The sequence below is a fragment of the Panthera onca genome, chromosome C1, assembly GCF_046562875.1.
Source record: "Panthera onca isolate mPanOnc1 chromosome C1, mPanOnc1 haplotype 2, whole genome shotgun sequence".
Taxonomy (NCBI): domain Eukaryota; kingdom Metazoa; phylum Chordata; class Mammalia; order Carnivora; family Felidae; genus Panthera; species Panthera onca.
In genome coordinates, this window is record NC_138346.1 from 69,962,266 (window position 1) to 69,983,932 (window position 21,667).

A 21,667-nucleotide genomic window follows, 5' to 3' on the forward strand; every position below is an offset into this window, starting at 1 on the left:
TTTACTAACGATTTGGGGGCCCAGCTTCTGATGGAGTTAGTTAATTCTATGTAATCAAGGTCTCTTCACTACCCATATTTGCTTTTTTATGGTCCCTCAAAGAAGGCAGAGTTGTCATGTAAGGTCACAGTTTTGCATATCTCTATGTGAGCCAGTGTCTACACTAGCAGTTCAATATACCGCATTATGGAAATTGCTTCACTTGTAGACTTTGAAACAATTATGATGTATCCCAAGATTTTAAATATGCACAGCATTACTGTACATGTCAACAAATGTTGAACAGATTTTTCAAATCTTGGATATATTTGTATGGTTTTGACATGACTTCATTTCTTTTAAGCTTGTTTGTTTCAAAACTAGTAATGCAGATTTTGTTACTAGCAAATATGCATCGAAGGGTCAGGTTGCTAATCTCAAAATAAATCTGAAAACACTTTGTTCTGAGATTTGAAAACAGCCCATCTTAATATAAATGAAGTTCTTAAATATTTTAGGTATTATACTGAGTGCATTGTGACAACATAGACTTACAAATCTCACATTACTTTTAAAAGTCAAATCTTTCACTGATTTCTTACAATTATTTTTGCCTAAGAATGATTCTTTGAGCACTATTTGGTGTTTTCAAAATATGCATCGAAGAACATTTGTGGGAGTGGCAGTTAATAGAATTCTGATTAGTGACACAAGTTGGTTTATTAAGGTAAGCTGTTGTCTTAATTTTCTAGGTTAAACCATATGAAAAAACAATTACTTAACATACCGAATGTTGTGCAGTCTTTCTTGTAAATGACGGTTGAAGGGACACTAAAATTGGCTTCTGACAAGACTGAAAGTTTTTATCACAACTGCAGACAGCTGGAGATGCCTTCTCCAAAGTGTCGTAATTATAAAAGATATCCATCTTGGAATCCAGTTAAAATAAATGAGATAAATGATTCACATACTTGAACGTGCATGCTTATGATGGCAGATATTATTTTTGGTATGTGCATTTTACTTGGTTGAATAATACAAAATGCTAATTTCAAAGATACAATTTTCAATCATCACATCCTGTTTACTCTGATTGTAATTCAGTGTATATAACATAATTTTAGTCTTCTTTTTATATTTCTTTCTTTTTTTTACCCTTATGTGCTCAAAACAGACAATGGTCGCAATGTCAAAGGTAATGTACGAACTCAAATTTCATCATCTGATGCTCAAAGAGCCCCTTTACTTGGCATGTTCACTTGCCTGCTGTATGCCCTGTTCAATGCAACATCATGCTGCCCTTAGCTGGTCCAGGTGCCTGGTGGAGATATCGTGGCTTGATTTTGTTGGAGACATTGTTACTTTCTCAGCTGTGGCACCAAAATGATTCTGAACTCCTTTTTCTTGCAAGTATAAGCCTAGGTTGACAATGAACACTTCCTAAATATTTAAACCATTTGGAAAGAAACAAATATTAAGCTAAATACATTCCAGTATGAAAGAGGCACATCAGCCTGTTTCAGCCCCAAAAAGGTTTTGAGTGCAAGATTAAATAAAGTAATCAAAGTGCTACATGACAGTATCTCTTCACTTGTTCCTCTTTTGTTTCCTTAAAACTAGTTTCACGTTCCTGGATGGCAGGGGGTATGGTTTTAAGCTTACTGTAGTAGTAAACTGTACATGCATGATGGTCATTTTCTATTTTTCTATATTACATTTCAGTCATTTTTAATTGTGTCCTATATTAGTCTGAAATCACTGGCATGACCTATAGGTACTGTAGGTTAAAGTTTAAGTGGGCAGTACCTCTGGAAAAGTCTGGATTTGACTAAAAATTTGAAATTCACCTCTGTTTTTTCTACTATATCATAGTAGGTACGAGGAATCACAAAATATAGTAATCATATTATTCTCATCAAATTGAAAACATTTGGACTTAGTCTTTTAACATAGGCCATGCATGCCGCTGTGAGTGTGCATATGGTGACAATGACTCATTTGGTGCATGTATGTTGCATGGACACGTCTCCACCGGTAACCATCATTATTTAAAATTCACTGTTTTGGCCTCTTCTGTATGTCACTGCTACTCTGATCACTATGAAGTTCTGTATATTGATTTCTCAATTGCTTCCCTAATTAAGTCAGAGCTGGTGATGCTTATGAATTAATAGCACTAGACACTAAAGCTGTTTTCTGGTCATCAATCCAGGGTGGTTTGAAAATAAGGGAAATTGTGGCAGCTTCTCCCATCCCAATTTTCTTTTGCGAGCACTTCAAAAAGGGTCTATGCAGGTGACCTCCAATACCGGGATGGTATTTCATCCACATGATTATTCTATCCTTGGCCTGTCTACTGTGATTTCTAAAAGGGAACAAATTAGTGTCAGTTGTGATGGTGATTTGAGTATAATTCAGGATATAATGTCAAGAAACAGAATACAGACACCCCTTGCTAACTTGCTTGTATGAAATATGATTGGCTTTAGCATTTAATAATTAGCAATTAATTATTAGACACTAATTTTCCAATGATCTTTTGAATTCAGTGAAAAATGAATCTGATTTGTCTCAATAAATAGAAAATTGAGCTTGCTTATCTTAAAATTAGTAGTTCACACAGCTGTCATTCAAACCACATTTTTATTTTTCTCTCATAAATCCATTTAATCCCCAGCCCTTTTTCCTTGACCCTCAATTTTTTAATAGCAGTAGTCTTTAAATAAAAATGAATCATCAAAGTCAGAATTTGGGATTAGGAAACTCTAAACCATTGTAGGAAGTTTTCCCATATTAATATTTATGAAGTCAAACTCCCAAATTAGATTTAAAAATGCGCAAATTTAATTTAAAAATTAATGTAAATGTACCCTCCAAAGTCTTCATTATTTGTTCAGACTCTGGTTTTGAAACTATCAAAAAATACTTAAGTATCTGGCTCTTTAAGATTTTCGCTGAAAAATTAACATGCTAAGTAGATATAGAATAATACATTAAGTGCGCTTTTAAAATTTTTTGGTTTTGTTTCTAAACCACATTTAAATAAAACTTAAAAAATAAAAGACAAATTTCTATACTTCTTTGTGTACAAATGCATAATTACAGTTCTTAAATATCAAAGTCACCCACAAATAATTTCTTGACCAAATAAAATAAATCATTTCGGCAGGCATTTGGAAGGACCTCAAGAGCATCTGGTTTATTCCCCTCAGACGAGGTGGTTGGCAAAATTTCTGACACAAATGGTAGAGGAATCTTTATCTTGGGGGGATCCCATTCTCTAACTTTCTTGGGAAATCTATTTTACTGCCTGTTACGCCAAGAGCTAACCTAAATCCTTCTTGCTGAAATGCAATTTTCTTCCCTCCTTTATCTATCCTGAGTGGCCAGAGATTCCAGCTGGTTACGTCTAATCTTGATATAATATCATACTATAAGAACAGCAATCGGTACTCAGTCTTTTCTTCTAAAACAGAATCATTTCCATTTAACCTTCTTACTTAGGATTAAATTTGTTTCCCTTTAATACATTTCCTTGAAATTTATGAATCTTTGAAATAAGACCTCAGAGATCTAAGTGTAACCCATTATCAAGGATTGGAAAAGTTAATTCAAATAAATTGCATTTGCTGCTTCTATGTGTGCATGTACGTTAAATGCTGTTAACAATCTCTTTAATGTTGTGAGAGGTGAACCTAATCCTGTCTCAATCACTCATCAACTGATCTTCACCTCAAATTTAGTGGTGGTTTCTCTGCCTACACTGCTCTCCAAGTCATCCATAAAAATTAACCCACCCCTACCCCACTTAGTAAATAGGTCCTTAATATAGCTTTACCCCTTTATTGCTTCCACCTGCTTATTATTCCAAGGAACTCTGCATCCCACTGACAATAGTGTGTTCAGTTTCCATCTTGTGTGTGAATCTGGCATATGAGTCAGAAACAAAACTATCTGCAAGACTGATCACAGCTTTCACCTCCCCAAGCCACAAAACCTGTCAGACTCACAAAGGAAATCAACTGATCTGATACAGCTTGTTTCTTATAAGCTACACTGGCCAAGTTTTTGTGATCTTCTAAGAATTTGCATACTGATTTTCAATGGTGATAGTTTTCTTCTGAAAATTATATATTACACACCCAAAGAAGTAATATGATTATGGACTACAAATAATATGATTACTTCTTATCTATCTAAGTTTTAAACTGGCTGCCAGTGTTCTTTTACAAAATCCAATTACTAAACACTGCATTTGCTTTTTTTCTAACGTTAAGTCACTTCAGCAATTTACATTTTATTAAACTGTAGCCAAATAAACTCAGTGCCCTAAGAAATATTGTGTAAAGACCTGATGATGTGATAACCTAACGTTTTTTTTTCTCTCCTTTTCTTGTGTCCCATTTTATCCTCAAGAGCAATGATCTTTAAAAAAGAAAACAGCATTTTTTAAAAATTATCAGATGTCCTTGGCTATATTTCCAGCACTTCTAAAAGAGAATATATTCTCTTTTAGCATCTTGTAACTCATGATAAATTCAAATAACCTTATCATAAAAATTTTAAACATCTTTAATCTAAAATTCTTCCCAGTTGTTGCTTTAGCCTCTGGCTTGATCTCTAAATTCAGGTTATTTCTTTGTAGCTGGAACATGGCCTACTTTATATTTAATCAGACAGTTGTAATATATTAGAGCTTTATCCAGATGTTGGTTTAGTCTACTTGGTCACCTGTTTTTCGTCTCCTTCTAGAATACAGAAACGTTTAAATGAATGGTCATCCCTTTTGCAAATGTTTCTCTAAAGAACATCAATTCCTCCTTATGCACCTTTGAGTTTTACATTCCTTTCTATTGAAGCTATTATTTCCCCTTATTTCTGCCCATTTATTTTATTTAAATTCATTTACTTTGTTTTTCAGGTTATCCTCCTTTCTTTCATTAGAATCCTAAATCCCATCTGTTCATGATCACTCTCAGGGAGGCTGCCTTTCACCTTTAAATCCTCAACCAAGGCCTCTCTGAATATAGACCTAGGAGGTAGGAAACCCTGTGTTCTGATTTCTAGTCCTTGATGCTTATTCCCTTTTGGCCCCATATTCTATCTGCTTAGGTTGACGATTAGTGAAAACGAGAATACTGTGAATACTTACCATAATTAAAATCTTGGGAAATTTTTTCACTAGAATTTAGATAGGTTTTAGAGGAACCTAAGCTAATGCACATTGGCTTGCAAACTCAGACTTCTGCAAATAAATATCTGCTTCAAAATCAGTGGAAAAAGCATAATGATCTTTGTTTATGGGATGAAATAGATTGTAAATGTCTTATCTAAGTAGCATGCATGAAGTATTTTAAGTAACACTTTAGGTTCTGCTGAATTCTTTAAATATATAGATTTAAAAGAAAGCCTAGATTAAATCTCTATTATTAAGAAGTTACAAAAAAAAAAAAAAGCAGAATAGAATAACAGTTTGAAGGGTTATCCACCAGTAAATACGAGAAGCTAAAATATGGACTCAATGAAGTTATAATATTCTGAGAGCAAATCTGCATATGACATATATTGACCAGTGGTTTCTCAGCCCTGTCAGACCCAATGTCCCCTTGTTTTGCAACAATATTTTTTATACTCATTTTACTATCCTGTAACAGCATTTAGAAATAAGTTAACCTATTTCTAAAAGATCAACATGATTCTTTAACTGTAATGTAAAGGAGGAATACAAGGAAAGCAGTTTATAATAAAATGATACATTTCTCAATGTATTAATGCTCAAATATAACTAACTACACTAGAAGACATAATGCAATGAGCAGACATTTTTAGAAAATGGCTTTAAGAGCATTAAAGACATGAGAAAATCATCCAGATAAGTACTAGAGAAAATGATAGAGCAGGAATATGAGTGGATAACAAAATAAAAAGCAGTATTGGAATAAACAATAACAGACCAGAATTATTTATATATGAATTTTAGAAACAGGAAATAACAAAAATTGAATTATGAAAAATATCCCAAAATAAACTGGGGAGAAAATGAAAAAGGATGATGTTCTCACCAGTAAGCTGGCCCTTAACAGGTCAGTGTAATGTCAACATGATTTCATATGTGATAACATCAATATTAATGAATTGCACTGTTTACGAAAGAAATCCCACCAAATGTCAGAACATATATTCTTTATCCAATATTGTAAAAAGGCCTTGCAGACCATATGCTTTCCTAAACAATGGGACTAAAAAATGGATTGGAGCAAGAAATGGCAATCGAGACATTATGATGAAGTTGTGGCAGATCTCTAAAGAGTTACTAACGTGAGATTGGAAACCAACAGGCAATCTCAAGACAAATCAGTTAGTGTTTAGTTCTTACTACATAGTTTCTTTTCATTACATCATGTATCATTTTACATACATAGAGAACAATCATATGAAATATTTTTGAAAGAAATTTTATTAATGATCTTCAGTGTGATTCCTGTAATTGTCTGCAAATTTAATATCCAGTTCCAACACTGTCAAAAAAAATACTCAAATCTCTTTGTTTACATATTTGTTCGTGACCTGCAAACACAGACTATAACCTTATAGCGTGAAGTCTGAAATTTTGTATTGGCAATTCAAATGCCACAAGTAGAGTAACTCCAAGTGATACAATTTTTCAAAATGGTGAACAACTTTTGGTAAAGTTCTGAACCAAACAATGTAAAACTCTTTCCTTTACATGGTAGTTGTAGCTCTACAAAGTTCAACACATTAAAATCATGTTAAAAGTACATTGTACTCTTTATATGTGAAACAGGTTCAAGGCTCAGATTGTTATAAACAGGCTTTCACCTACAGGAATGCCCACTGGACATATGGGACAATTTTTCAATTGAGCCACCTCTCATCATTGTGACAGACAAAAATGTCCCCAACAAATGCCCCTAGGATGAAGTACTGTCATGGTTGAGACCTCGTGCTTATTGGTGTAGCCAGTTCAGTGGAGTTTATTGAAACTGGTTACAAGGACAATCAAAGCATATTTAACAGTGTTTGTCTCCTCTAATGTGATAGATCATCCATGGTTTTGCCTGATTTTTTTTAAACAGCTCCGTAGAGAGTCAGCTATAGAAATTCACCACATAGAAGGATGACAGAAATAGAGTTGAAAGATAGACATAAGGGTTTAAAACACAACTTAACTATATATCAGAGCTCAACTTTCTCTAATCTCTTCTCTGTACCCCTGTGTGCAATAAAAGTATCTAATGAGTGAAAATATGACAATAGAGTTGAGAAAAAGACATTATCTAAAATGTTGGAAGTCCTGGAATATTTCGCAAATTACAAATTTTAAGATATAGGCCTGGAATATAGCCATAATATTATACAATGATACAAAAAAGAGAACACTGTCTAGGATATGTTGCAATACTAAATCAGTGGTTTGTGATGGAGACTTATAGAGAGATCTAGAGAATGGGGTTTCTATCAGACACCTGTCTGAAGGCAAGATTAATTTGGTGCCACTTTTGGCTCCTATTTCTCTCCTTATCTTATAAATAGAAAAGAGAGTGAGCGTCTATATGCAAATGAGAGCATACTGGGCAATAAATGCCCAAATTGCTCAATGACATTTTTCACCTAGATGGATTTGATCATCATCATGGATAAAACTCAGGGAGTGAATAAAATTGCACCTCAAGAAGCACAGTGTCTGCAGTATGGATGAAAATGATCTTAAAACAATTTCAAATTTTTAAATAACCAAAAATAAAATTTTGTAAAGGAATATATGTGAATTCTCTCCAAATTAACTATCAGCCAGGTGATGGCAATTATTTTACTAGCATTATATTTTAGCTGAGTTGATTTGTTATTGTGGTTCAAAATACACCACCTATAAATTTAATTTTCAAGTGTTCAGCCCTGCATAAAGTACTTTTTGATCCCTAAAATGTATTTGTTTCATTCTGAACAGGAGAAAAAGTAGCATAAGGCAAAATGTGCTGACTAACAAGCTCAGTCATGCAGTCTGTGTGTTTGAAGCACTCTCTGAGGCAGCAAAATAATGGCTGAGTAACAGTCATGGGCTCAGGCTTTCTATAAAATTCTTCCTGATGCCAATTTTTAGGAGCTCTATATTAGTAAAAGTTGCATTACCCATTCTACAAGAAACTCTGGAGCATTTCCTGACTCTTCAAAAGCAACACACAGTAAGTTCACCTCAAGGTGTACCTAGTCAGAGTATTTATCCTCGACAAGGGAACCAGGAGCCCTGGAACCTTGCTAAATTGTCTTCGTGGGAAAGAAATGTGGGAATTGACCAGGGTCGGAAAATGGGTACTAACTTCCAGCTGCAAGATGAATCAGTTCTGGGGATCTAACATATAGCATGTTTGAAAATAAATGAATAAATAAATAAATAAATAAATAAATAAATAAATAAATAACCAGGTACCACTAACCCCAGCCATTACCTAGCTATGGTCACTTCAATGTTAAGTTATGTTCACCAAAGTATTCTTCTGGTATGGTTTTTTATGGAGGCTTTTCTTTCTCTCTCTCTCAAAAAAAAAAAGTCTTAAATGTAAATGAAAGGGGAAAAGAAGGAAAGATTTTAAAAATTTCACACAGGATCCTGGAGTTTTCAATAGAATACACGCACGTACGCACAGACATTTGCCCTTCTCCCTCTTATCTGAAATTCTTAGAAGCTCTGTAAAACACCTCACATAGGTAGTAGAAGCACATGACAGCTGGTTCGTCACTTGTCATTTGTCATGGCCCAGAGAAGAAAGTAATACACATTGGAGCTGGGGACACAGCCTGTTCAGAAATTTCCTGGCCAACATGATTTTATCCACAGGCAAGTCTCTTCCTTGAATAATTCCTGGATTATAAAAAGACATTCTTGAAAAACCAGTTTGGCCAATAATAGGGAGTGGAGGTTTTTGGTTTTTGTGTTTTGTTTTCCTTTTATTCCAGCCCTTAATGAAAGAAGTTAAGTAACAGCCAAAGATGTCATCTGCCCCCTGGGTACACGCCTTGGACCCCATCTTACCCTCGATACCCATGTGCTGCTCCATGTGTCAGACCGTGATCCTAAACCTGTGGTCAGGTACCAGCTGGCTGCATTTAGTCCCTCCCGAAGCAGGGTCACACTGGCTGTGGATCATTAGCGGGTCATTCAGGACCATCTCTTTCTTCTTCTGTTTCTCCTGATCCTGCTTTTACAAATATTTTCCAATTTTTTTAGGGCCTTTTAATCATATCAAGTCAAGCCTCCTGGGATCCACGTCAGATTCAAATCTCAACAAATACAGCACCATTAACAAGATTCCACAGCTCACTCTGAATTTTTCAGATGTCAAAACTGAAAAAAAGAATGCATCCCCTCCTTCTTCAGATAAAACCATTATTGCACCCAAGGTTAAAGATCGAACACACAACGTGACAGAGAAAGTCACCCAGGTGGGATATGATTTTATTCTCAATATTGACCATGTTTAAGGTTCTTCTCTGCACCATAAAGCACATTATTTTTCCCGTAAACGACTATCAAAAAAGGTAAGCTATTTATTGCACCCTAATATATCTTGAAATGTTGGGTAACCCTTTAATGTGACAGATTTAAAATAAAACTATAGACTGTGATTGTATCTCTTACAAGACTAAGCAAAAATGGGCTAGCTTGATACTGTTGTTCTCTCTGTCGCAGAGGTGGTTAACCTGCTATTTATCATGTTTGGACATTTATTGTTTTGCTGCCAACTCTTGCATTATTAAAGCACAGTTTCTTAATATAATGGATGTGACTGTTGAAACTTTAGGTGACTAACTGGGAGTTAGTCTTAACTGTGACCTCCTTTTGTTCACTTCCTCTACTAAGTAGACTCAGATATAAGTCAATTGACTTGAGGAAAAGAGCCGAAATGATTAAAAGTCAGAGTAAATAATACATTTCCACAGGAACAATATTTTATTGTTTTCAAATAAATATTGCAATTTGAACTAGGGTAAAAATGTAATGTCTAGCAGAAGCCCTGCTTTAAAGAATAGATAAAAATAATTTGTACCTATTATATCAAAATACCAACCTAAGCAACATCTAGCTTTTGCTTACAATGCACTTACATTGCTGGGAATTCGTGACTCTAAAATTTGTGTCAAGTAAACAGTTCTTTTACAAACACTTTACTTGATATATTTGCTTAGCACATCTTTTCAAAAACTGTCACAAATATATAGGTAAACTTGGCCCCAATCTCTGTCCCAAGCCTTAAAGATTTTGAATTGATCAAGTTTTTTCTGTAGTGATGATCACTGCCAGCAATACTGTAGTCAGTAAATAATCCTTTATGTGTTAGCTGAAATAGCGATGTAACGACCAGGAGTCAGTTCAAAATAGTCCTGAGTGGTCTGTGTTTGGGATGAGACATTCTACATGCCATATGCTACTATATATTTTATGTTTATGTTGTAATATGTAATTTATAATGATTATTTATAATAATTCCATAACATAGAAATTAAGAGATTTAAAAAACTGTACAAAAGTCCCTGGGTCTTTAGAAACAGGTATTTTCCTGGCCCAGGGAGAGGCTAGGCTGGGCACGAGCTTGGGACAAGGGCAACTTTCCCCTCTAGATGGTTCTCCATTACCTTTTCACAAAATTGCCTTGAGTCAAAGTAAAATGCAACAGCTAACCTCAAAAGCTTGGCATTCTTTTCAGGTCTCATGCTTTCTCTTTAAATTCTTCTCTTATTTTTACCTTCATCTTTCATAATATCACAGTATTTGTTTTAACATTTAAAAAATGTCTTCATTCCTGGGCACCTGGGTGGCTCAGTCGGTTAAGCGTCCGACTTGGGCTCAGGTCACGATCTCGCGGTATGTGAGTTTGAGCCCCGCGTCGGGCTCTGTGCTGACTGCTCAGAGCCTGGAGCCTGTTTCAGATTCTGTGTCTCCCTCTCTCTCTGACCCTCCCCCGTTCATGCTCTGTCTCTCTCTGTCTCAAAAATAAATAAACGTTAAAAAAAAATTTTTTTTTGGGGCGCCTGGGTGGCGCAGTCGGTTAAGCGTCCGACTTCAGCCAGGTCACGATCTCACGGTCTGTGAGTTCGAGCCCCGCATCAGGCTCTGGGCTGATGGCTCAGAGCCTGGAGCCTGTTTCAGATTCTGTGTCTCCCTCTCTCTCTGCCCCTCCCCCGTTCATGCTCTGTCTCTCTCTGTCCCAAAAATAAATAAACGTTGAAAAAAAAAATTAAAAAAAAAAAAAAATTAAAAAAAAAAATTTTTTTTGAAATAAATAAATAAAAATAAAAAATGTCTTCATTCCTTATCACGGAGGTAATCCCAAGCCCACAGAAACACCACATTTCTTTCCTATAGTTTCTCATATTCCATACAAACAGTATAGTACCCTTACCACAGACTCCAGAGGGCCCCAAATGAAAAACAGTGCATCTTAAGGATGCTAGAAGATTTGAATTAGATCCTGTTTTATAAACTATCACTCTTTAAAATAAATGTGAAAAATACAGCAATAGGAAGGACATTCTGAAGACAGAACACTTAAGCGGATCTGGTTCTGGCCAAAATGATGAGGAACTGAAAAAAGGCTGGGACCAAAAACTAAAAAAAAAGAGGTGGTAGGAATGCTCCCTCTTCTTTTTAGTGTCATCTATAGCTCCCAGTAACAAACCCGCCAACAGCCCACATGTCAAACCAAACAAGGTAGAGATTGTATATTGATAAATTCCTCCTGCAGACGTAGCCTCTGGAAATTGTTTAAACACTTGACAGCAGGACTCTTCTCATTTAATGTCTGTGAAGCTTCCTCATCATAGCTATCTCTGGAATTTCCATGTTCCCAACATATAACAACGGTCCTCTAGTCACTAAAAAAAACTAGGTCATAATTTTACTATTCCCTTTGTTAGGCCTGTGTGGAAATGTTCCTTATTGAGATAGTCTCAGTGCATTTCTGTAGGCAGCCAGCAGTATTTTCTTTATCTAATGTTCTTATTTGTTTTATTCCATTTATAGATTTGGATGGTAATCCTTCCTTCAAAGATATCAGGGTTTTGTTCTTAGATAATTCAACAGTGAGTTTTAAATATTCCTCTGAGCACAAACAATAAAGCAAACACGAGGAAAAAAAAGGCACAAAATCAAAGGAACAATTAATTTCTGCTCATGTTATACTCTGTCAATATTTGGATCGTATCTCTATTATGCAATGGTTAGTTGCTAATTAGCCTAATGGTTATTTCTTCCCCAGCTAGACTGAGCTTCTTCAGAGTAGAGACCATGCTGTTAGTCATTCATTCATTCATTCATTCATGCATGTATGCATTCACGTGTTTGTTTATTCACTCAACAAGCATTTATTAAGAGCTAATAAGTTCTGGGAATTCATGTGAAAAAGCAAATACTGTGCCTTAGATGTGTGAGAGAAACAGACAAGTACAATACCTAGGCATTAGGATGCAGTGTAAAGGATTACACTGTAGGTAAACAACAGAGTGCAAAACATACTGAAAGAGGAAACAGTACCTATATTGGAAGTTTGGGATAGTGGTTGGGGAATATAAACTCTTAGAGAAATTTTGAAGCTTGAGAAGTTTCAAGGCGAGGAATTAGAATCTGGAATAGGACATAGTTGTGGAACTGTGAGTACCAGCGAAGGAATGAAACATGAGGTATTTGTATTTTTAGTGCTTAGCGTGATATATACAACATATAAGAAGACTCTTAAAAGATTTGGAAATGAACCACTGAAGGCATTGGAGAGAATTAAGCAAGAGTACGTCTTTTGGTCAACAATCCCCAAAACAAACGCTTGCCTTCCAAATTCTCCCTTCAGGCAATATTCTAAATCTGACTCTTGTTTCTGGTCCAGAGACCCCTTTCATTGGCTGGTCTCATAAGGCATACTTCTAGAATGCATCATCTCTTTATTTGCTATTCTATATGACCTTCTCTGTTAATTGGAGAAAACAGAAATTAACTCAGAAGATGTGGATTTTTTTTAACCGCAGTCTAGCTGGTACAGGCTGATGTGTAGTCGGGTCCGTCCTCAGGAGACAGGGCCTTACTTGGCTAATTCCTACCAAATAGCAGTGGAGTAGTGGAGAGAGGACAATGGATTGGAATAAAAGTTGGGTGAGTGAAGAATAAAGATCTGCTTTTACCATGTAATTGTGGTTCTCATTTGAGGATAAAATCCTTTGCTATATCTGCTCCCTTTTAAATAAAAGGAAACCAAACTCTTGCACTCTTGGATGATTTCATTATTCCTGAGGCTAGTTCTACTTCTACTTCAAATGTTATGCTAATTTTAGGATAAAATATATTATATGTTGTCATGTTCAGCTTTTACCAATTTGGTAGTAGATCACTCTCCCTGGATATGCATAAGAATATCAGGAAGATTTAAGAAAAAGGCACTATGGGTTCCAAATCTTTTTTGGTCACACGAGACTTTATCAGTCAGTGCCATAACAGAATATAAAAGAAGCCTACTGGAACCACCTTAGGCGGAATATGAAAGGAGGAGGGGGAATTTATTGGGTCACATAACCAAAAAGTGCAAGGACAGACCTGCTTTGGGCCGTGGCTGCTGCATTCATTGTTTAAAGAGTTGATGACATTCTTTCCCTCTCAGCCATACTTTCTTCTATATTGACCTTTCTCCACATCTGATAGAAGCAAGAACCTCAGACTCTCTTGACTCACATAATACTCACAGTTGGTAATCTGATGAGAAGGGCCTTCTCTCCTCTGGTGTCCATTATATGCCTGAGAAAGTGGAATTCTATTGGCCACTATGGGTCCTGTGCTCATCCTTGTAGAAGTATAGCCCCTTGACCAATGACCACATCAAAAAAATGCAGTGGGGGAGGGGAGGCTCTAAAGAAGGAAAACAAAATAAGTGGCCCATTGCAAAGACGAAGATGGGATTCAGGTTAAACATCAGTGTCTCTCTCTTTCACACACACACACACACACACACACACGCACACACACTAAATATGCATTATGTGCCAGATAGGCACTAGAGACACAGAAGTAGAAAACTAGCACTAATAGTACTAGGGGTTATAAACTACTCAGAAAAACACTATATAACAATATATAATGATAGCATTTTTTACGGTGCTAATGTAATAAATGCTACAAGAATATATTATGAACTAAAAGTAGTTTACATTTCCTTTTGACTCAATACTAGCCAAATTATGACCAAATAATTCTACAACTTATTGCATTATTACTTAGGAGGCATGTCTGATGAATTTAGTAGACATTCATATTGTGATAACCAGAAAAATAAGACATATGAAAGGCCCTAAATGAACCAGGAGATTTTAATTTGGGGAAAAGATGACGGGGAAAAGAATTGCTGCTGGTCCACAAGTATAATTTTTCCATAGCTTAACTAAAAGAGACTACTCAAGAAAATAATTTTAGGACTAATTAGAGACTTAGGTCACAAGAAAGAAATCTCTGAATGTTTAAAAGCCCATATAGTCGTGAAATCCACATAGAACGCTAAAGCCAGAATAGATTCCCATTATTTAGGATTCATTTAAGTGTATTGTTGGCATGAAAATAGAATTGTGATAGATTTAATAATAGCTGACATTGATTGAGCACTCACTATGCGCCAGGCTCTATGCTAAGTGGTTTAATGGATTGTCAATTTGAATCCACATAACAGTCCTTCCTGTGACTTGGTACTATTATTATCATCTCCATTTCATAGAAAAGGAATCAAGCTTGGAGAAAGGAAACAACTTGCTCAGGTCACATGGGAAATGATGGAAGTAGCCTTCAAACTGAGGTCATATGACTCCAAACTTGAAGTACTCTAAAGTACCCCCTCTCTATGATTCTGTTTCCCTCCTAGATCCACTCAGAATTTAGGATGCCATTTGGATACACCCCTAACATTTGGCCATTTCATCAAAATGTTAATATGAAAGTTTAATAGCAATTTACCGGAAAAGTGAGTCTACAGAAATAGGAAAGAGAATATGGTAGATTTTCTCCAGAACTCCTGAAAGTCTTCAAAAAGCAAAAGAAAACAATCCTTAACAGGAGAGCTTCATTTCAGCATTATCTTTTGTGTAAGTTTATATCCCATTTTGCTTATGCTACTTTTAGATTAGGATAAAAGAGTTTGGCTTTTGTTGGTAGCATGCCGCTCAGGAAAAGGAAAATTACACAGAGATTACTGACATAAAGTGGAGCTTAGAGATTATGGCTTTATGTTTGCCATTGAATTTTGTCCATCGCGAATATGCTCATTATCTCTTCGTGTTTTTCAGTGACTCTCAACTTATATTTACTTTTGACAGAAACCCTAAACAATACTTGTAATTCCAGACTTGTTTAGAAATGGAGATTGGTTTATAATAGAGAGATAGTGTTGATTTTATTAGTGAATGTTTAAAATCATAAATGCATATAATTGTGTATCAGTTAGCTTCAGTAAAGCAAAAATACTCATTTATCATCTCAGCCTTAACAGTACAAAACTTCTTAACACTTGCTGTAGTTTCCCTCATACTGGATAAATTTAATCCTCAACTTTCTTCAGTGACAGTATTAAAAAATATGTTTCTGACACCACTGCAAATTAAAAGTGGTTTTCTATGTAGCAATAGTTTTCATTAATAATGCCGTTATTAGTCTAACTCCAGTTCAGATTCTGACACCAGCTAGATGTCCTACAATTCAGCTCAATTATGACACGGTCTACCTGCGGGGATAGCAACAGATTCCACAGGTTAAGGGCCCAGTGTCACAAAACTCCCCCTCCCCCCTACAAACCCACCATGCCAACCTCAAGTCCAGGTTGTCACCTGTGCCTCCATGACTGGCTACAGATTGGAGGTTCCCATGACCTGCTCCTTGGGCTTGACTATTTGTTAGAGCAGCTATGGAACTTAGAGAAACACTTACTTAAGTTTACCAGTTTATTATAGGAGGATATAACTCAGAACCACCAGGTGGAAGAGATGCATAAGAGTGAGGTATGAAGAAAGGGGTGGAGAGCTTCCAGGCCCTCTCCTGGCCCACCACTCTCCCTGTACCTCCATGGTACATGGAACCTGGAAGCTCTCCAAACTCCATCCTTCTGGGTGTTTATAGAGGCTTTATTACATAGGCATGACTGATTAACTCATTGACTATTGGCTATAGATTCAACCTCCAACCCATTTTCACCCCACCTCCCCCCAGAGGTAGGGGCTGGGACTGAAAATTCCAACTTTAATCACACCTTTGGATCTTCTGGTGACCAGCCCCCCATCTGCAGGTGACCTTAGGTGACCTAGGGGCTTTCCAGAGTCACCTCATTAACATAACAAAATCACATTTGTCATTCTCTTCACTTAGGAAAGTCAAGGGTTTTAGAGCTCTGTGCTAGGAACAGGGAGAAAGACCAAATTAGTGTTTCTTATTATAAACCATAATATCATGGTCATGAATCAAAAATTACATTTAATTAAAAAGTCTAAATTCAACAGTTATTTTTATAAAGCCTTATTGATTCTTCACTCATGAAATTACAAAAAACAAAAGTCACAGTACTTCTACAGTATGTTTTAAATGTTTTCATAAACTTCATTTCTTGCCTAAACTAATATAAAATCATGCAAACCTCAATAAAACTGTACAGATCATCTTGAACTGCCAGAAATAGTAATAATCACAAAATTCCAAATTAAATTTGAAATGTAATGCAGGAGTCCAAAATTGCCTCTGAACACTTCCAATTTAATATGACGTTGGTTTTGCATTCATTATCTTACTGTTATTTATAGAATACTATCAAACTTGGCTCAGCAAAACAGAAATCTTCATCTAGTGTTTTCCCATTATCCTGGGTTTGATCTATGTCTATACATGCAAATTGAAATGAAAAACAGTATTTGTGGATCTGCAAGTAAAAATAAAGCACATTCATCAGGATAATTATGGATTTCATATTAGTGAGTGCTTACCAGCTGTAAGTCAAAGTTTTATGTACAGTAGTGATACAAAAATATGTAAGTCAAGGTCTTTACCTTCAAGGGTCTTTTACTGAATACAAAGCTTTGATCTTTGAGATCCGGGATTATGTCATTGAGTTTTCTCTGGACAAATAAATATATTCTATCTATCTAAGTTATGATGAGAAAAAGATAAAAAGTAACTATAGACACTTAAGTAGCCATTGACTACTAAAAGCATGTTTTTTGCTTTAAAATAAAGATGTTCATAATTTTGAAAAGGGAAATGTGTGATTTTTAAAAAGCAACATTAATTTTTTATCTCTTTTTACTATATACTATATGCATATCAAAACTGATCATTATTTGCTGACATGTTCTACATTAAAATACAGTTTATTTCGGTTTAAAACGCCTAATTAGTTCAAAAGTCATATTTCTCCATACTCTAGATGAGGAAGCACAGCAACCATATGAAGCCCTAATGGCAACTAAGAGCCAAAGCTTGTAGAGCAAGCATTTAGGTATGATTGCTTTAAAAAATAAATAAATAAAACACCTGTTTGGTTTTGTACATTCATCATATATTTTTAAATGAAGGAAGGAGAAAATATCACCTTCTTTAAAAGTTTTGTCAGCCAAAAAAAACATGTTGAAAATAGATGCTTGAAGAAAAGAAGCAAAATACCCGTGGTCACAAAAGACAGGTAAAAATAATTTGGCTCAGCATACATAGTGATAGCCTGGTTGCTACGGCAACAGAGACACAGAAAGATTGTGGATATCTGTTGCCAAGAAGTTTCGTTTTTAATCCCCCCAGTTTGTGTGAGCCTTGGGTTAACGTCAGACCCAGAGACAGAAAGGAAGTTTTGAAAGGAGAGTTTCTTTGCTCATTTGCCCTCATAGCCTAGGGGCTGGGACAAACTTAGTTCAAAGTGGGTTGCCTAATGAGAGTAGGCAGAAGGAGTAAATTTTTCATGTTTCACAGGATGAGAATCAGGCAAAGGATTTTTATCAGCTATGGAAATTCCAGAGCAGACATGCCATTGTCTCATACCAGGCAGCACAAGGTCTTGTAATGTTAAGTAGCTGTGAACTGTCCCTAGAGTTAAGAAATTAATTCAACCATGGAATCTTATTCGAAAGGAAATCCCAAATAATACAGTAAAATAAAATAAAATAAAATAAAATAAAATAAAATAAAATATCCCATTGATTTTCTGGATGGTGATATCCTGGGTAATATATTATCCCCTCTAGCCCTAGTTCTCTATATTGTGGAAATCACATTTATAATGGAAACTATGTAGTTAGATAATAAACCCTCTAAAACTCAATTGCTTTAAAAGAGTTCATTAAAAAGCAGTTAATCTTCATAGAATTTTAATATTCAAAGAAACTTAGCATCTTCCATAGGTTTTTTTCAAAACTTCCTGATCAATGGAATCATCTGGAACACTTCTCTCTTTCTCCCATCCATCCCCAACACACATACACTCCCTAGAAAATCGATAAAGTTCAGTGGAGTCCAAGGATTCTGATTTTTAGCAATCTCCATTCCATTTGCAACCTCTACTTTCACATTTTTAAGATGAGACAAATTTGGGAAATATGGATGTAGCTTAATCCTTTCATTATGCAGCTAAAGAAGCTAAAAGGAAAACCCAAGTAGAAAGCTAGGTTTTATCTTTCTTTATTGTTATTGTAGGTGTATCTCTTTCTGTAGATTTCTGAATGAGATAAAAACATATTAATTCTTACTTATGCAATTCATATTGGAGAAACAGACTTACTTTCATAGGCAAACTACTGAGTCCAAGAGAAACTATTGCCATTTTCACTTACTGGACAACCCTCTAAGAAACAATCTCCATTTAAGAACATTTTTCTAGAGAACATAGGCTGGAGTGCTCCAAAGTGTCTTCAGAACACTGGTCTCACAAACATTTCCTAGCAGAAAACTTTTCTTATTCAAATAACACCACTGCCATCTCCCCCCCACCAGGGATTACCATAGCAAATTAGCACATTAGAAGTTTTCAGAAGTCCTAATTTACAGAAATCTGTACAACTTTTACTCAATATTTTTGATGACTATTTGCTTGATGGATAGTTGCTTGGCTCAATGTTTCATCTTTTTACCCATTTTTATTTTTTTATTTTATTTTATTTTTTGCTTTTGTTTTTTTTAAGATTTTATTTTTAAATAACTCTGCACTCAACATGGGACTCCATCTTACAAGCATGAGATCATGAGTCATATGCTCAACTGACTGAGCTGGCCAGATGCCCCGTCAGAAACCATTTCTAATGTCTGTTTATATATAATACATGTATTGATATTCTGAGGAATTCATATTTAAGGGGAGATTCTCTAGGAAATACCAGCCCAGACAAAAGGCTTTTTCGTGGCTAACTATGAGCACTGTAGTTCAACTTAAACGTGGATGTGATAGAAATCTTAAAACTTTTAAAAGAAACAAGGTTGGGATCGGCACGAGACAATAGAGATGGGAAGAAGGTAGTACATGTTAAGTACTACATTTTTCTTCCTTATTTTAATGAAGTCCGCCTAGGTTTCTTTTCAAACCATATAGAATTCAGCTTAGAGGAGCTGGAGAAAATCCCATCTCTATTCCTTTTTCTGTTTTAAATACAGCTGTTTCAAATATAACTGTATTTTGAAGCCTACTATTTAGAATCACTTAGAAATGGAAAAAAATGTGCAGTGCAGGATCATGAAGGAGAGATTTAACAAGTGTCTTTCTTCTGAGGCTGCCATAGTTGAGGCTGACCTGCTGTGTTTTAGTGGCCATATTGTTGGGAATAGAGAACTTGCTTTTTCTGCCCCTTGTTCCGATATCCGGAGGTTGGTGGTATCACGATATCACTTTAATGGTGGGGAAGGGATGAGGTGGACTGTGATATGAGGTGAACCAGGTCACATAAACATGCCATTTTCCACAGTTCCTTGGCACTTCTATGTCATTCTGGTGTCTCAGTTCTCCTTTCCAGATGGAGCAGAAAATATTTAAAAATGGTCTGCAGCTAGCTCCTGGTGCCTATTGATCCTTCTTACATTTGAAGTGAAGAATCAAGCTGACAAATCTCCATACTATTCCTAGGAACACAGTCTTGATTTTCAGGTCATGGCAACAGTGTTAGGTGAAACTGAGTGAAGAAAAGATGTACTGAGAGAAATATCCTAATACTATTTCTTAGTTGACTGGCACCTGTCGGTTGAGCTATGCAATCCTGTTCCAAGTGATAAACTGTCATTTGTAAATTATGCCCATAGCTATATCCATTATTCATGGGCTGGTATTGGAGAATAGTGATTTCAGGCCCCTAAATTTTCCTACCTGCAGGCACCTGAATTACTTCCAAAACTGTTACGTTACCTCGTGTGCCCTTGCAATTTTTCTACCATCATCAGATCCTAACAGCCCACTTTGTGTCTCAGATGAAGACAGCTTCCTCCCCTCCTTTTCCTATATTTCCTTCTACAAAAATGAATGAATAAATCCTAATGAATGAATGTCCAGTAAATGGACAGCAAACTGCAACCATGAGATTTCAGTATAAAGCTAACTGGAAAAAAGAAGAAGTATTTCCCAAAGAACAAGTATTACTGTCTACTCTATACAACTTATTACTTGAAAGTGGGTAAAAATTAAGGCATTAACTTTCTGGATATTAAAAAGAGAAATCATTACCATATTTTTACATTTTAGAACTATTTTATATTATTTATATGATGAATTAAAATAACCCCTCTGCCTAGACTTCTCATTAGTCACTTTAAGATTTTGAATATGCTTCTTACATAGATTTCCTCAAAATTTTCTGCATTTGGGAACCAAATTAGTCCTTTAGAATCAGAGGGGAAAACAATCTTTTCAGAGGGAAGTTGAAGGAATCTTGCCTTCAACGAGACAGTTTTGTTCTATCCTGAATCTTGAAACCGTCCCCTTTTTTTAAGTTCAGGGAAGATACCAGAGACATAGGTTTTTTTAGTTCCTATTTCCAGGCAGCAATATTGTCTAGCATATCAAACTGCCAATAAAAACATTATTACATGTTGAATGACTGGATTGGGGTACATCGTGACAGTGGCAGTCTTTCTGATTTCTTCACCATGTTTTTGCTTTAGCAGTAAAGACAAAATAACGTAATATAGAGAAATACTCTAGTGCTATTTTGGAGGAAATCTCCTTTACAAAATATAATTGTTCCAATAGTTTTGTAACTTGTGCTCCGTAGGGTAATAGGTGCCAAGAAGCAGGATGGGACCAAAGGGAAGGACCTCTGGGACCCCCACATTATGGCCAGGTTGGTCAGATCCACTTCATTCCAAGTGGCTTTATATATTGACTTTCTCTTAAGGTTTCATATGTGTGTATATGTTTTGAGGAATTTGAAAGGGTCAGACACTAAACTTTGCTCTAGTCTACTATTTACTTTGTGGTTTCTTTTATCGCAATCTCTGACTTTTTCATTGATTCTAGTCAAGAGTTTATTTTTATAGAGAATTTTGAGATAAGTGAATTATCCAGAGTCCCACAAATTGTTAACTGAATACCCAAGACTCGTACCTTCATTTCTGGACTTGGAGTCCAGGATTTTTTCCACTTGACATGCCCACTTGAGAGCAGGACCATTTTGATTCCTGTATACTCTCCTTTCCACTAAA

The 21,667-nt window shown here is 35.7% G+C and overlaps 1 protein-coding gene and 1 long non-coding RNA gene across 4 annotated transcripts in view; one reads left to right on the top strand and one right to left on the bottom strand.

Annotated features, from left to right (window-relative positions):
• The window catches only part of KCNH7 (potassium voltage-gated channel subfamily H member 7), a 477,468-nt gene that overhangs the window by 349,297 nt on the left and 106,504 nt on the right, over nt 1-21,667 (top strand). For 2 of the 3 annotated variants that reach the window (XM_060621108.3, XM_060621109.3), the window contains exons 5-6: nt 1,154-1,174; nt 9,227-9,441. In XM_060621108.3, coding sequence (XP_060477091.1) covers nt 1,154-1,174; nt 9,227-9,441 — 236 coding nt within the window. The remainder of the gene's footprint in view (nt 1-1,153; nt 1,175-9,226; nt 9,442-21,667) is intronic. The other variant, XM_060621110.3, reaches the window with a different exon arrangement.
• LOC132670763 (uncharacterized) lies at nt 342-16,062 on the bottom strand. The gene is made up of 3 exons (XR_009606900.3): nt 15,954-16,062; nt 13,723-13,885; nt 342-1,397 (listed from the first exon to the last, which is right to left on the bottom strand). It is a non-coding gene; the product is annotated as an uncharacterized LOC132670763 (long non-coding RNA).